The 15,233-nt window shown below is 45.1% G+C and overlaps 1 protein-coding gene across 1 annotated transcript in view; it reads right to left on the reverse strand.

Moving 5' to 3' along the window:
- The window catches only part of LOC114605587 (sodium- and chloride-dependent GABA transporter 1-like), a 35,681-nt gene extending 22,008 nt beyond the window's left edge, over window positions 1–13,673 (reverse strand). Inside the window, exons 1-7 of the mRNA XM_077935131.1 lie at window positions 13,430–13,673; window positions 8,200–8,331; window positions 6,589–6,689; window positions 4,993–5,102; window positions 3,623–3,755; window positions 2,317–2,451; window positions 960–1,063 (exon numbers count right to left, since the gene is read on the reverse strand). Of these exons, the coding sequence (XP_077791257.1) occupies window positions 960–1,063; window positions 2,317–2,451; window positions 3,623–3,755; window positions 4,993–5,102; window positions 6,589–6,689; window positions 8,200–8,331; window positions 13,430–13,673 (959 nt within the window). The remainder of the gene's footprint in view (window positions 1–959; window positions 1,064–2,316; window positions 2,452–3,622; window positions 3,756–4,992; window positions 5,103–6,588; window positions 6,690–8,199; window positions 8,332–13,429) is intronic.
- Window positions 13,674–15,233: the final 1,560 nt, after the last annotated feature.

Here is a 15,233-nt window from a genome sequence, read left to right on the forward strand (position 1 = left end):
ATAACAACAACAGATAATAATAATAATAATAATAATAATAATAATAATAATAATAATAGCAGCCACTACAGCAAAGACCCTGCCCCAGTACTTTGGAACATGATGAAATATAGAACAAAGGGATGAATGAATAAATGAGTTCAAAAGCAGAAATTATAACAAAAGAGCATTGCACAAAGAAGACAGAGTGAGATGGCAGAACAAATGAGAGCCCAGTTTGGTGTTTATGCAGCAGCTAGATTGCCACCACAAATTGTTTCTTCATGGATGGACAGCCTGAAATTCAGCTTGAGGTTTCTAAGCAAGGCCTGGGTTTCTCGTTAATAGATTAAGAAGAGAAAACTGGGTTGAAGAGGTTTTCCGTGTGAATGATTGAGGCTTCTTCAGCCTCTCCTGGGAAACATATTGCCTATGAATAAGCAGAGGGCAGCCCAAACCCATATCTGAAGGAACATCTGATGCTCAGTGGCCCTGAGAAAGGTTCCTCATAATGGAAAGATTGTGTCAGGGAAAAACTTAAGTGTTTGGGAGTGACTGGCACAGAGAAGACAGAACCAGATAGAACTTGTTATACAACTTTTGCTAATGAACCAAGAACGGTGATAGTGATGGATTTTAAAACACTTACTGATATGGGAATGTTCTCATATAGCAGTCTGCTCCTCGTGTTGGGCAGATTGTGTGCCGCTGAACGATCATCAGTCAGCAAATACAGTCAGGGGGGGAAAACCTTGGTTCAAATCTCACCTCAACCATGAGATGGCTAGGGTGGCCTTGACTAAACTACTTTCTTTTGCCCTCACCCTGCCTCATCTGCAATATGGGATTTAAAACAACAGCTGGGATTGCAATGAATGAATTCACGTGAAGTGCTTTCCACACCTGCAAATGTGATATTAAACGCTTTTGAAAAAGCATCATTGGAATTATTATTGAACATAAATGTATACATGACAAACCTGTAAACGTTGTTGTGAAATGTGTTATAGCTTCCCAAGGCAATCAGAGACCCCAACCCCAGACCATAGGAAAAAAAGATCTGTGTGGCTGCATCCATCCAGACCTACAAAAGGAAGAAGATGGTTTAAAATCCTATAAGGGGAACATCGTCTAGAAAGGGATTAGATGTACCATTGTCTAGAACCTTGGAGAGTCCCTGCCTGTCAGTGTAGATAGTACCATGGTAGGGAACATCTAATGAGGAGGAGGAGAGGAGTTTGAATTTGATATCCTGCTTTATCACTACCCTAGGGAGTCTCAAAGCGGCTAACATTCTCCTTTCCCTTCCTCCCCCACAACAAACACTCTGTGAGGTGAGTGAGGCTGAGAGACTTCAGAGAAGTGTGACTAGCCTAAGGTCACCCAGCAGCTGCATGTGGAGGAGCAGGGAAGCGAACCCAGTTCACCAGATTACGAGTCCACTGCTCTTAACCACTACACCACATGGGCTCTCTGAAGCTGTACGTTGGGAAACAGACAAAATAAATTACTCATTCACAAAGCATGGAGTTAGACTATGCAACTGACTCCCACGGGGTGGCCACCAACTTGGAGCACTGGGACAATTTCATGGAGGAGAAGGTTATCAACAGCTACTAGCCTGGATGGCTATATTCCGCCTCCACAGTTGAAGGCAAAATGCTTCTAAGTACCAGTTTCTGGAAACTGCAGAAAGCGACAGCGTTCTTGTGCTTCGTTCCTGATTCTGGGTTTCCCATAGGCATCTGGTTGGGCACTGTGAAAAAAGGATGCTGAATCCAGCAGGCTCATCTCATGTTCTTAGGCAGAGCAATGGTTTAACACTTGGATGGGAGATTCCCATAGTGTTGTGTACCTGATAGTTTTAATAGGAGATGCCAGCAGGGATTGGCCCTCAGACCTTCTTCATGAAAAGCACATGTTCTACCACTGCACTGTGTTCCTTCCCACATAAGAAGAGCTCTGTGGGACTGGCCCAAAGATCTACATTTTGTTTCTGACAGGAGCTAAACGGAAGCCTCTGGTGAGCTCTCAAGCAGGGTATGAAGGCAACCACCGTCCCTTGTTAATGGCTTGTCTGTTTTGTGATGTTGGGGTGGAGCAGCTGGCCTGCGGCAACATCTTCAGCATTCTCCACATGACAGATATCAAGCAAGAAGTGGTCCTGCGTCGTGATGCACCAGGGCATTTATAAGACGTTCTTTGGGAAGCGTTGATCTAAATGATTCAATTCCTATTTCCATTTTAGATTCTAGGAACTTGCCGGGAGAACAGGCTGTTTATTGTCTGCAGCGGTAATTAGTTCCCCTGTCGCACGGATCAGATGAAAATACAAACCTCGGACTTGGAGAGTTTGCTGAAATCAGGCGTGATGTAAAAGAGGATTCCCTCCTTGGCTCCTGGCAAGGTGACTCCACGAAAGAACAGGATAAAGAGCATGAAGTAAGGGTACGTGGCGGAGAAGTAGACAACCTACAGGCAAGAAGAACAGAGAGAAAGGTTTTGGAAGCTGCTGTTAAATGTTAAAATTGAATCTAGTTTACCCGCAGCACACTCCAAAAAGGTATCTCAAAATTAGGATGGGGGAAGAAATATGCAGACGTCAGATTCTAAAGCAGATTCAGTTGTTAGTAATTATGGGATGCAAACTGCCTGCTAACATACAGTGGCAGTTGAATATTTGACAGTATTCAATATGCAGTGTTCAACATGCGATAATACCTAACAGCTGACATGCAGTAACAATAAGTATGTGACAACATCTGATATATAGCAATATTTGAATTTTTTGAGAGAGCAAATTTACAGCGGCAGTCAATATTTGATAACACCTGGCAGGTAGATGTTGGTATGTGGCAGTTTCTGGCAACAGACATGCAACGTCAGCTAGCATCAGGAAGCAAATTTCCAACAGAAGGAATTGTTGTTGTTGTTTGCTTGCTGGTTTGCATGTTTCTAAATTTTGAATGTTGTATTTTGCGTTCAAATTTCATCACCAAAACCTTACTTAAAATTTTCCAGGTTTCAAAATGGTTGTGAAACTCCTTTTCACATCCATTTACAACATGCCAAAAAGTCATTAAATCAAGCCACAGATCTCTTGGGTTCAAAAAGTGACTCATGCTAAGAACTCAGAACTAGAACCCAACAACCCCTGGACAGCCACACGTGCCCCATTTCTGCCTTAGCAATTTTAAAAGGTTAAATTTAGTTTTAAAACTACTCAGCTTGTTCAGTTTAGGGGAGTGGGAAATGTTCCAACAAGAAACCCGTGCTCACGTTTGCTATTGTATTGTGTATTTAACTTGATTCTATCCAGTTTTTAAGGTAACTTTATCACAGTATAAATGCAATAATGACAATTAAAAAATGCAAACTGCTTAGAGATATTTTATTACATTAGGCAATATATATATATTATATATATAAAAGTAACCATTTTTAAAGCTGGGGCGGTGGCTGGGAAGGGTTAAGGTCAAAACTGGATTGCACTAACACCTATTTAAGGTAGAAACCTTTATTATAGGCACTCAGGCAAAATAAAAAAAAATGAAAAAACCCTGGAGGACATTTCAGTTTCAAGATAAACAAATGAAAGCAGCAATCAAAGGTAGTATTGGATAACACAATGAGCATGAAGTACCTTTCCAGTCCACTCAACACCTTTCCATATGGAGAAATAGACCAGAACCCAGGCCAACGCCAGAGTGCCAGCCAAAGGCCAGCGGATATTACCCGGTTCCCCCAGGCCTCCGGAGATCTGGTGCATATTTCTCCTGCAAGAAAACAGGGAGAAAATAAGAACAACTGTGATCCAGAGAGACTGAATGACTAGATTCCCCAGAGGCTGAGAGTCATTTGCAATGGTGACTGATGTCCATTGGGGCTGGTGGGTAGGGCAGCTAATGGTAAATGAAGCCGGCTGTGGGTAGAGTCAGGGGCAACAGCAGGCTGAGCTAACCCAAGACCAACTGGCATGCTTTCTTTTTAAGGGGAGAGGGAAAACAATTCAGTGGGTCTAGTTTCACATGTACCCGACTGTCAGATGGGATGCCAAGAGGTATGAAGGGGAGAACATGAACACTTGGACACTGTCTGGGCAAAAGTGACAGCAGCCTTTAGGATTCATTTAGGGGTCCAGTGAAAGATCCCTCCCCCCCTGGTCCAGAAGAGAGCAAGGGGAGCACAAAAAGACAGGCTCTCAGTCCCAGACAATGTTGGATGCTGCTGCTTAACTTAGTTCCATTTCAATCCAATTTCAGGTCTGCTTTGGAGACTTGGTTTGGAGAAGCCAGTCTAGGGATCCCCTGGAAGGGCTGCTGGTTCTCTTTTGCCCTTCACTTAGCCAGTCAAGTAAAAGACAAATCAAAGATGGAACTCCGTGCTATACAGTCAATGGAATCTGCAATGGAGCAGATGCCCAAGAGGACTCTGCCCTGAGCTTGTCCATTGTGGAGGTATGTTGGCAGTAAGCTTGCTGGTCCCCATCAACCCAAATTGAGGGAGGGGTAAAGCTGTGAGATCTGTCCCACCTGCCCTTGCTGGCCAGGGATGAGGAACAAGACCATGCCTTGCTGGTGGTGGGGGTTCCATCCTGCTTAGGCAGAGGTTAGCTCAGGACAACACCAAACCCTCTCCAAAGCAGAGGTTGGGGAGGGGAAGGAGAACACCAACCAAATATTAAGAAGAACAACAAGAATGTCTATATTCAGCGTTTCGATGCTCTCCTCCTTTTTCGCAACACAAATACTGTGTTTAAATATGAGTGATGTAAGGGCAGGTGCTGTAACCTTCCTACACTTTCACTTCACCCCTGAAGATGGACTCTCCCATTGTCTCCCAAGACAGACAGATGCCAACAACAACAACAACAACATAAGGGTACTTCTACAGAAGGTGAATGAGAAAGTCCCACCACCCTTTTCATCCCTCCGTCCTTCCTTCTCACCCCAGCCCCTGCACTGACGAGATGACCCCAATGACGGCAAAACCTGACTTAGGCTGGGGACGTACTCCCAGAACTCCGTCACAGCGCTGGTCAGGTTGGTGGTGTCATTGAGGGAGTAGTTGGAAAAGCATTGGTCTGTGTTCCAGGCATTTCCACAGCTCTGCCACGGCAGGTCCTGAGTGGGGAAAGGTCAGCAGAGAGGGTGACGGTCAGCTTCATCTGTTGAATTCCTGCCTGTGGTGCAGCTGTCAAGTGCACAGGAGGCTTGAGGTTGTCAAAGGGTGGGCAACCCAATTTCCTGTCGCTTGTGCCAGCAAAATGGTTCAGGAGAAGGCGGCAGGTGGGCAAACAGAGGCGCAAGAGATTCTCCCGTAATATAAGCTATTGTACCATTGTAAAACTGTCACTACCCATTCTGGGCTCAGGAGAGGGCAAAGTCCCGATCTAAAGTTCTGTTTTGGAAGTCCTCCAAAGCCCCGACAATGTAATCTGCACAAATGACTAGGCGGCATTTAAGTGACAAGAGCAGAAGTTGCAGGTGTCTGGTTTGCTCTGGGGACTATCGACATATGGCTCCGAAGTGGCTCAACAATACAAATATTTTGGCAAGATGCTTCACCGGTGTTTGTGGAACACAGTCAAACAAAAGCCCTAAAGTGGACAGAAGCCCAAGATACACACACAGCCTCTTAGCAGCTGTGTGTCTAAATAAAGTGGAATCCCAGGGCGCAATAAGCACAGATGCTTTGTATGTCTATTGATTGCTTGGAGAGTCATCTTTCAAAGGAGCCTTTTACGTTGATCAGAATGGCTTCACTGCCATGAAATGCATTGTGGAGAAAGAACCCAACAAACTCTGGTCATCACCCCCCGTGAAATACTTCAGAAATAAGGCGCTAGAAGTCAATATGGTTACTGTTTTGCTCTTTCCTGTTTTCTATATGTGCCATATATTTAACACAATGTACACTACCAATAAGTCTTTTGTTCTTAATGGGTCTGTGACTGCATTACAGTGGTACCTCTGGTTACATACTTAATCTGTTCCGGAGGTCCGTTCTTAACCTGAAACTGTTCTTAACCTGAAGCACCACTTTAGCTAATGGGGCCTCCTGCTGCCGCCGTGCCTCAGGAGCACGAATTCTGTTCTCATCCTGAAGCAAAGTTCTGGGTTAGTGGAGTCTGTAACCTGAAGCGTATGTAACCTGAAGCGTATTTAACTTGAGGTACCACTGTATAACATTTGCTGTAGCAATTCCTTGTTCCAAACCAGAGAATCATAGCATGGTGAGTGGGGTGGTGGCCATACTCCCAGTATTCCCATCCACTTCACTCCTACCTTCTTGCACTGAGCCAAGAAGCCTCTCCGTGACCAAGAACCCCACATTACCAGGGTTCCAGATCAAGCCTCACTGTCTGCCCCATTCCACACCTCACCCATTCTCTCCAGGCAATGCCCTTCACTGCCCCAGCTTCCCACACACCCCTTGAGTGTTTTTGCCCATCTGGAATGCATCCTTCAACTCTAATAATGTCCCTTATAATGCCTAGATAGAGAGCGATACATGACTGTGGAATAACTAGTGTACTGTGCAAAGGTGGAATTTGCATACATTGCTCCATCCATGTGCTTCACCAAAGAGAGGATGGCAGAAACTCACCACAGTGAAAGAGTTGAAGAGATAATACAGTGCCCAGGAAATAATGACAATGTAATAGATATTCAGCCAGAACGAGAGAACCACTGCAGCCAGTCCCACTCCTAAGAGACAAGAAATATAGTATATTGAGAAGCCGTCGTGTCAAAGCTGACATGGGTAGGGAAATCTGTCAGTTCTGATTTATTTTAGTTTCTATTTTTCCTAGGCTCAAGTTCAGTTCTACATTTCTACATCAAGTTGTGATTTTTTTTTAAAAAAAGTTTTCATGAAAATTTGTCAGCGAATCCCTCCCCTAACACATCCATTTTTTGACAAAGCAGTTTCTCCTAATATAATGTGTGTTGACATTATTTTCACTAATGTATGCATTTTCACACACACCTTACCCCAGTATTTGGATTTTTGTACAAATTATTCGGCTAGAGAACTGCATTGCAAAATTCAGAGTAGTGCAAATTTCAAAGGATGGTTGCGTTTTGATTCACATATTGTGCTGGAAAGTGTAAATTATGTAGGTTTGCCTTTAAATGTGAACTGAGTTAAATTTCTCTTCTCCCCCCCTTGTAGAGTAGTAGTGAAGAGAGCAGTGGATGGCAGTGACCTGGAAGACTTGACACTGCATTGTTGAACGGTGTCAGTTCAGGATTTTTTGTCAAAGCATAGGTAAAGGTAAAGGGACCCCTGACCATTAGGTCCAGTCGTGGCCGACTCTGGGGTTGCAGCGCTCATCTCACTTTACTGGCTGAGGGAGCCGGCATACAGCTTCCGGGTCATGTGGCCAGCATGACTAAGCCGCTTCTAGTGAACCAGAGCAGCGCACGGCAACGCCGTTTACCTTCCCTGCTGGAGCAGTACCTATTTATCTACTTGCACTTTGATGTGCTTTTGAACTGCTAGGTTGGCAGCAGCAGGTACCGAGCAATGGGAGCTCACCCCGTCATGGGGATTCGAACCACCGATCTTTTGATCAGCAAGTCCTAGGCTCTGTGGTTTAACCCACAGCGCCACCCGCGTCCCTTTTTTTGTCAAAGCATAGGGGGCAGCAAATGATTAAAGGTACAAACAAAAGCGAGAGCCAACAAGAAGCAAAGCCAAATAATTTGGTCCCCATCTTCCTCCCTATTGAGTTCTATGAGAGCAACATCAAGTCTAGGGAAGAGGAAGCTGACAGCCAGCGTTGCCAGCCCCTGGACTGGTCATCTTTGGACTGGTCATGGGTAAGAAGGCAGGCAGGCAGGCAGGGGCTGAGGTTGGTGGATCAGTGCCCTATTTGTCCTAATGCACAGGTCTCTACTGACCAAATTCCATTCTTTCTGCCAGAGCCGATATACGCAGTGGCTTTCAGGGTCTTAAAGTCTCCAGCCTCATAGGGATGCAACAAGCTGTTTGCAGTGCCCCTCGCCCAATGCTCACATCTACTGCAACTCTGTGGGGAAGGGCTGTGGCTCAGTGTATGGCAACTGCTTTGTATGCAGAAGGTTCTTGGTTCAATCGCCATCATTTTCAGGTGGGTAGTCTCACCTTAGCTAGATGGGCTGATTGTCTGACAAAGCAGTTTCTGATATTCCTGTGGCCTATTTATTTTGCATCAATGTCATGAGATCACCGTACCTTTAAACATGGGTGCAAGTTTCCATACTCCAAGTCCACCGACGGAGGTGTATTGCCCAAGAGCTGTCTCCAGCAGGAAAAGCGGAATCCCAGCAAACACCAATGTCAGAAAATAGGGAATCAGGAAGGCACCTAGGAGGAAAAAGTGGAAAACATCTCACTGCATTTGCTTTGTTATGCCTGGTAAACCGTGTGTGCATCAAGACCTGCAAAAAACCCTTGGCAGAAATATATATATTTCCCGTTGTTAATAAGTGCTTCATTCCCTTTGGGGTAATCTGTCAGTGGTGGTCACAGCCAGAGCTAAAAATGAGTAGGGCTACAGGTTTCCCCATCTTTAGTTTATAATCTCAGGGCGGACTATTAGCAGTAGAAGCTGGTGCCCATAAGGGCTAGGAGGGTGGAAGGCAGGGAGGACAACAGTAGGTGGAGCCAGAGCCCAATAAAGACTAAGCCAACTAATTTTGTCCCCACCATCCTCCCTTCTGAGTTCTACAAGGGCAACATGGAAATTAGAGGAGGAAACTAGCACACAGCACAACCCTCTGGACTAGTTGTAAGAAAGAAGGCAGGCAGGTTGGGGGAGGGTGGGACAGTGCCCCGTTTGCCCCCCAATGAACTAACCTCCACTGACTGTTAAAGGTAAAGGTAAAGGGACCCCTGACCATTAGGTCCAGGCATGGACGACTCTGGGGTTGCGGTGCTCATTTTGCTTTATTGGCCGAGGGAGCCAGTGTACAGCTTCCGGGTCATGTGGCCAGCATGACTAAGCCGCTTCTGGCGAACCAGAGCAGCGCACGGAAACACCATTTACCTTCCCACCAGCGTGGTGCCTATTTATCTACTTGTACTTTGATGTGCTTTCGAACTGCTAGGTTGGCAGGAGCTGAGACCTAGCAACAGGAGCTCACCCCGTCATGGGGATTCGAACTGCCGACCTTCTGATCAGGAAGCCCTAGGCTCTGTGGTTTAACTCACAGCTCCACCCGCGTCCCTTTTCCACTGACTGTTAGTTGTTCTTATATATATTGGCACGATCATTGGCCAGTATGATAACATCTTCTTATTTTGCTTAATTGCTTACAAGTTCTCTAACTATTTGCTTCCTCGCTAGAGCCTTTTACCCCACAGCTGAAACTTGCCTTTCCCTCCTCTATCAGCTGGAAGCAGAATGAAAGGTGTAGCTCTGTTCTGGCACCAGCCACAAACATGGACAAGCTCTTGCTGTGATTTTGATCCAAAATGAAGTCTCATTAAACAAAGATACCTTCCAATAGTAATTAAAAGTTTTCTGCTTCCTGTTGAGTGTGGCAGTGGGATTATTTGCAAATAACCCATTAATTGCCCCTTCAATAGCTTTTCTGAATTTCGCCTTTATGTCACCTCCTGTTCCCTAGAAGGTGGTTTGGTTGCTTAATTCCTCTCTTTTTCTTTTTCTTTTTCTTTTAGTGAAATAGCTCTATTTTGCTATATTAAAAAGGGAGGAAGGAGGAGAATGAGAGGAGACATAAATTGACATTAAGGGACGGTAAAAGGTGAAAAATCCATAAGTATTATTCACATTTTCTGATTTCTCCCTTCTATATCCACCTCTCTCTGTTCATTTCAACTATATGGCACTCTCTTAACTTAATATTTCAGGCATTTAAACAGTATAAAATCATTTTATCTTTGGTTTAAGAAAATATTTGTTGTCCAGCGATGACCAAAGGATTATTCTTATGTATATATAACCTTCCCTAAATCTATAAGTATACACAAGAGATCATCATCATCATCATCATCATCATTAAAATTGACTCCATCCCCTGACTTTGATATTAATAAGAACGCTATAAAATCTTCACTATCTGTTAGTTGACAGAGTCAGTTCATAGCTGTAAAGTGTTTAACAGGGCTGTAAATGTAATAAAATCCTCCTGCAAGACAAATACTCTGTTATTAACTGCAGTCCCTGAGTGCTTCCTCCAAAATTCACTCCGGCTACTTCCCACCCCTTTCAGTTTTTCTTATTAGCTTTACTGCAGTGGGAGGGACAGAGACATCCCAGGAAGCTTATGGAAACTTCTCTGGTTTTTGCTTCTTCTCCTTCGAAAAAGGAAAGTAGATAAATGTCTAACAGGTATTATTAATTTAGGTCACTTCCAAATGACCTCTTTGTGGAGCATTCATCCTGTTTTATTTGCGGTCAGGTTAGATGATGTTGCACCAAGCAAGTGTTCTCTTTCACTTTCCAGGGCATTTCTCCAGGGCGGAGATTTCCGAGGGAATCACGTTCCTTGCACAAAAGCTCCAAATCAGCTCCCATTATGCCACTTGAATTTGCCAGTATATGATTGGTTGCCCTCCTGAAAATGTGACAGTCTTGAATTGCCCTTCGTTTATAATTTACATCTTGATGGAAGGCTTTGTGTGCCTGGAAATTCCTTCTGATTTGATTCTTTCTTTATTATCTTACCCTGTTTGGCTAGAAATGGAGGGCTCTGTGTGCCTAGCATAACAAAGATTCCAGTATGAAACCGGCCTTTGGAAGCGCCGAGGTAAGAAATTAGATCTGCAGCCGTTAATGCAAATGGTAACACAAATAATGATTCCTAATTAATACAGCGATGACTGCCAGTCTGGTTCTACTTATTGAGAAGAATATAAAGAAGGCAGACGGGGGGGGGGGGGGGTTTTGCAACATTGTCTTTTCATTTCCATAGCACTATTTGCAAGATGTGAACAAAGCTATCCAGACTCTCAGGACGTTCACATTGTTTGCAAAAATATGGCCATGTCCACCTTTTGAAATCTCAATCTTTTCTGTTAACTGGAAGTTCAACTGGCCTGTTTTTGCACAACAGCCTTTATTCCCACTTAAAGATCCTTCTTTCAGCCTTGTACCTGGATTTTCTACCCAGATTGCTATGTTAAAAAGAAATCTAGAGGGGGGAAATATAGCAAAACAGAGGATGTAGTAGATAAGAGTGTTGGAGCTGGACCAGAAAGAACTGGATTCAAATTGCTGCCCCTCTCTCTGGAAAGCCTAAGGGAGGCACCATAGTATTTGAACACAGAAGCAGGTCCCAGGATTAATCCCAGACATGTCCAATTGAAAAGATCAGATAGCAGGAGATAGAAGCCTCTGCCTGAGACCTTGGAGAGTCTCTGCCAGTCAGAGTATGCAGTACTAGACTAGCTGAACAAATTAGCCTCACCTGACTTAAGGAAGCTTCCTATGTTCCTATCACAGGGTAGTTCAGTTTATACAAGATGCATCAGTTTCGCTGCTGATTTTTTGCTTTCACACAGCCATTAAAACCCACCAAAGAAGCAAAACAGCCATCTTTCAATGGCAGCCGTCTACATAGATTCAACATAGTTCTTCTGTTGGAATGCTACTCTTTGACTTGATAATTTTATGCATTTTAAAGTTTTTTAAAAATATTTTTGTAAGTACCTTATGAATTTTGTCAAGTAAGCAAGATAAACACTTCTCAGAAATCATAATTCCAGCCAGAGAAGCTGTGTAGCTTCCTTATAGAAACTCTAAATCACACTCACGGCACATTGCTCAGATTTACGGCAAATCCCTCTCCATACTTGCACATTAGCTTCTGGAAGATAAAACACTTTAAAGCCAATTTGATCAACTGCTTCAGACATGACAAGAAAACTCATGACTGCTGCAGTGTTTTCTTCTGCGCAATCACAAAAGGGAAGGGAAAGGGATGCCCTCCAGGTCGGGAATGGCTCTAGGCTGGCTAGTTATGCCATCAACCTGAAAGAAGAAATTCATCACCAGAAGAAGACAAAGGAAGGTGCTGAATTGAATATGTTAACTTTGCATGTGTAGATGCAAATTCATAAATACTCACTATAGCTTGAATCGAAGCACAAAACATTTGCCATAGTAGTGAAGAAGGTGAGCAGGTGTCCTGTGTGCTTGCTCAGTCTGCTTTCTAGCGGCTAACTGTTGATGGGCAACCTCAAGGCCCTGTCTCCTCTCCCTTTTGATGGTTCTTTAAAATGGACCATCGTATAGAGGACACCTTCAAGCAGAGGGCTGTCCTCTGTAAAGTAGGACACCTGGCCACTGAATGCTGGCAACCCTAACTGGAACCAATTTAGTAATAGATGGAGAGGCAATGATATAATTAAAGTAAGTAGGCAAATTGCATTAAGAAAAATTAGGAGCAATAGAGCCTGGAACTGAGGAGACGGGTTCTTTTTCTTCAAGAGTGGCCACAGAGCCTTGCTTGAGATTTTCAGTTAGGTTGGCTTGATTGCCCTTTGGAAGTCTTTTGTGCCCCTTCAAGACTGCAAGCCCTGCACAGCTCTTTGGAGGCAGATCTCGTTGTCAGTGAGAGAGACTCACTTCTGAGTGAACATATCTAGGCAAGGCCGGCTCACTCATGAGGCAAGGTGAGGCAACTGCCTCGGGCAGCAGAATGCACAGGGGCAGCAGATCCATCCTCTAAGGTAGCGGTTCTCAACCTGTGGGTCCCCAGATGTTGTTGGACTACAACTCCCATCATCCCTAGCTAGCAAGGCCAGAGCTCAGGGATGATGGGAGTTGTATTCCAACAACATCTGGGGACCCACAGGTTGAGAACTGCTGCTCTAAGTAATGCATTGCTTGCTGCTGCCACTGCTGTGGTGGCAGCGACAGCTGTGCTGTGCTCCTTGGAGGCAAGATCTTCCATCTCCTCAGCAGCAAGAGCTGTCCCTACAGCGGCCTCTCAGTGAATAGGAGGTGTTGCTGGTCCCCTCCTAAGGAAGAAATGAGAGGGGTTGCCCTTTGGGGTCTCCTCTGCACCCACCTGGCATGATTCAGAGTGCCCACACCTCCACAGTGGCCTTTGATTGCCACTTCAGCTGTTGGGTAAGTTTGATTTGATTCCCCACCTTGTTCCCAACATAGATCTTCATTCCGCACCTGTTCCTGATGCAGATCTTCACTCACCTCTTCTTCCATGGCTGGAATAGGGAGGCATTTTGTGGTTCGCCTCAGGCGCCAACATGTCTTGGGCCAGCCCTGCATCTAGGATTGGTCTGTAAACATTCTGAAACCATGAGAGAGCCTGAGGCCTAGGAACATAGGGAGCGGGTCATCACCTCCACCTTCTATCAACTGTCAAGTGAACATATATAATTGAATAATAAATTTGAGTAGGATTTATATCCTGAAATGTGGGGTAGAAATGATCGTAATGAGTAAACAAAGTCTTGATCAGGTCAATCTCACCTCCTCCATTCTTGCCACAGAGATATGGGAAACGCCAAACATTGCCTAAGCCAATGGCATATCCTATGCAGGAGAGCAGGAAGTCGAATTTGCCTTTCCAAGATCCTCTGTCCGGGACCTCCTTTTTCTTCTTGCTGGCGTATTTGCTTTCTGAGTCAATGGGCTCCTCTGACTCCTCTAGGGCAGCTTCCTTCATCTCAGAAGGCGAGTTCAGCTCCACGGACGTGGTGTCAATCTTTCCCATTTCTGCTTACATTTACGTCATGGAGGAAGGGGAGGGGAGACCCTCAGAAGATCAAGACGGTTGGATCACAGTGGGCAAATTCCTCAGTGGTACCTGAAAAGTGTAAGAGAAGTTATCTTTGGCAGCCAGTCAGCAAGAGGGTTAGACTTCTTGAGGCACGTTGTACGTAAAAGACAAAGTGTTTTAAACAATTGCCGGGCTTTGAATTGCATGCAAATGTGTGTGTGTGTGTGTGTGTGTGTGTGTGTGAATACCAGCTACTGGGAATTGCAGAAGGGGGAGAATGCTCTTGTGCACGGGCGTAGTTAGTTGCTCCGGCACCCGAAGTGGTGGGGGCAGGGCGAGCTGCGCACAAGGGCGCCATGGTGATCCGTGCTCTGCCCAGGGTGGGGGGCGCAGTGGCAATCTGCACAGGGAGGCACTGTGGCGAGCTGCCCATGGAGTCCGCCTGGTGGATGCAAGCCCCACACTGCCATTTCAGGCAGCGCGGGGCCCTGAGCCACTGCGTCACTCCCAGGAGAGATGCGTGGCTCAGGTGTGCTCCAGGCCAGGCCACCACCCCCCCACGGTGTGCCATTTTGTCACTCCCTCAGAGATGACACCTGAGGCAGACCGCATCTCCTGCACCCCCTTCCTATGCCCCTGCTCTTGTGCTTGGGTCCCGCTTGCTGGTTTCCCACTTAAGCCAATATTGGGGGGGGGGGTGTTGCAGAATGTCAAAGCAATTCCGCAATGGATTGCACATAAGGAAAGCTCCCCCCAAGGTGACCCTGTTGCTGTGGTTTAGGGAATAATATGACTGTCAAAGGGGTAAGATTATTTCTAACACACACATACCTTCCACTAAAGGTAGCCTAGGGCCATTGGGTGAACACATTGCTACATTTAAGGAAACTCTTGTTTTTTACTATTATTATTTTCACTTACAGAATTTTGCTATGGCATACTAGAGAAGCACCATATTAGTTGAAAGAACCCAACATGCTTAAGAACACCAAAGGAAATCACAGTCAAAGAATCTCCTCCCAAAAAAATACCCTGCGTCACATATGATTTATAGCAGGCGCTCTAGGCCTATAGCCCTGAAACCATTTACCAAGCCAGTAAATTTCATTTAAATCCATGCCAAAGGTAATGACTCAGTAAATCTTCCAATATGTTTCTCCCCTGGCTGCCTGACTGGGTTGGAATAAGATTGCCATTTATTGGGGTTAGATGAAGACAACCTGATGAATGGTCAAACGCTGTTCTGCCAGCCCGGCTGAGCAAGAAGAGCTAGCAATAGCCCATCATGTCTCAGAAATACCTTCCTCTCTACCTCTAGTGACAAATACTTTCTCAAAACCTTTCTCTTATTAACTGAGAGCAGCTCACCTATCCAAACTGGGTCAAGAGTAGGGATGTAAGAAGGCATCGTTTTCTGTTCTGCCCTCTAGTCATTCCATGCAGCTCTGTTTCCATTCTGCTGCAGTTGGTCTTCCACCCAAAACAACGCTATCCATCACACTGCCTTCCTTATGGTGAAATTCCATAACGTATGCAATTAACTGTGCAAGTTAC

The sequence above is a fragment of the Podarcis muralis genome, chromosome 10 (assembly GCF_964188315.1).
Source record: "Podarcis muralis chromosome 10, rPodMur119.hap1.1, whole genome shotgun sequence".
Lineage (NCBI taxonomy): Eukaryota > Metazoa > Chordata > Lepidosauria > Squamata > Lacertidae > Podarcis > Podarcis muralis.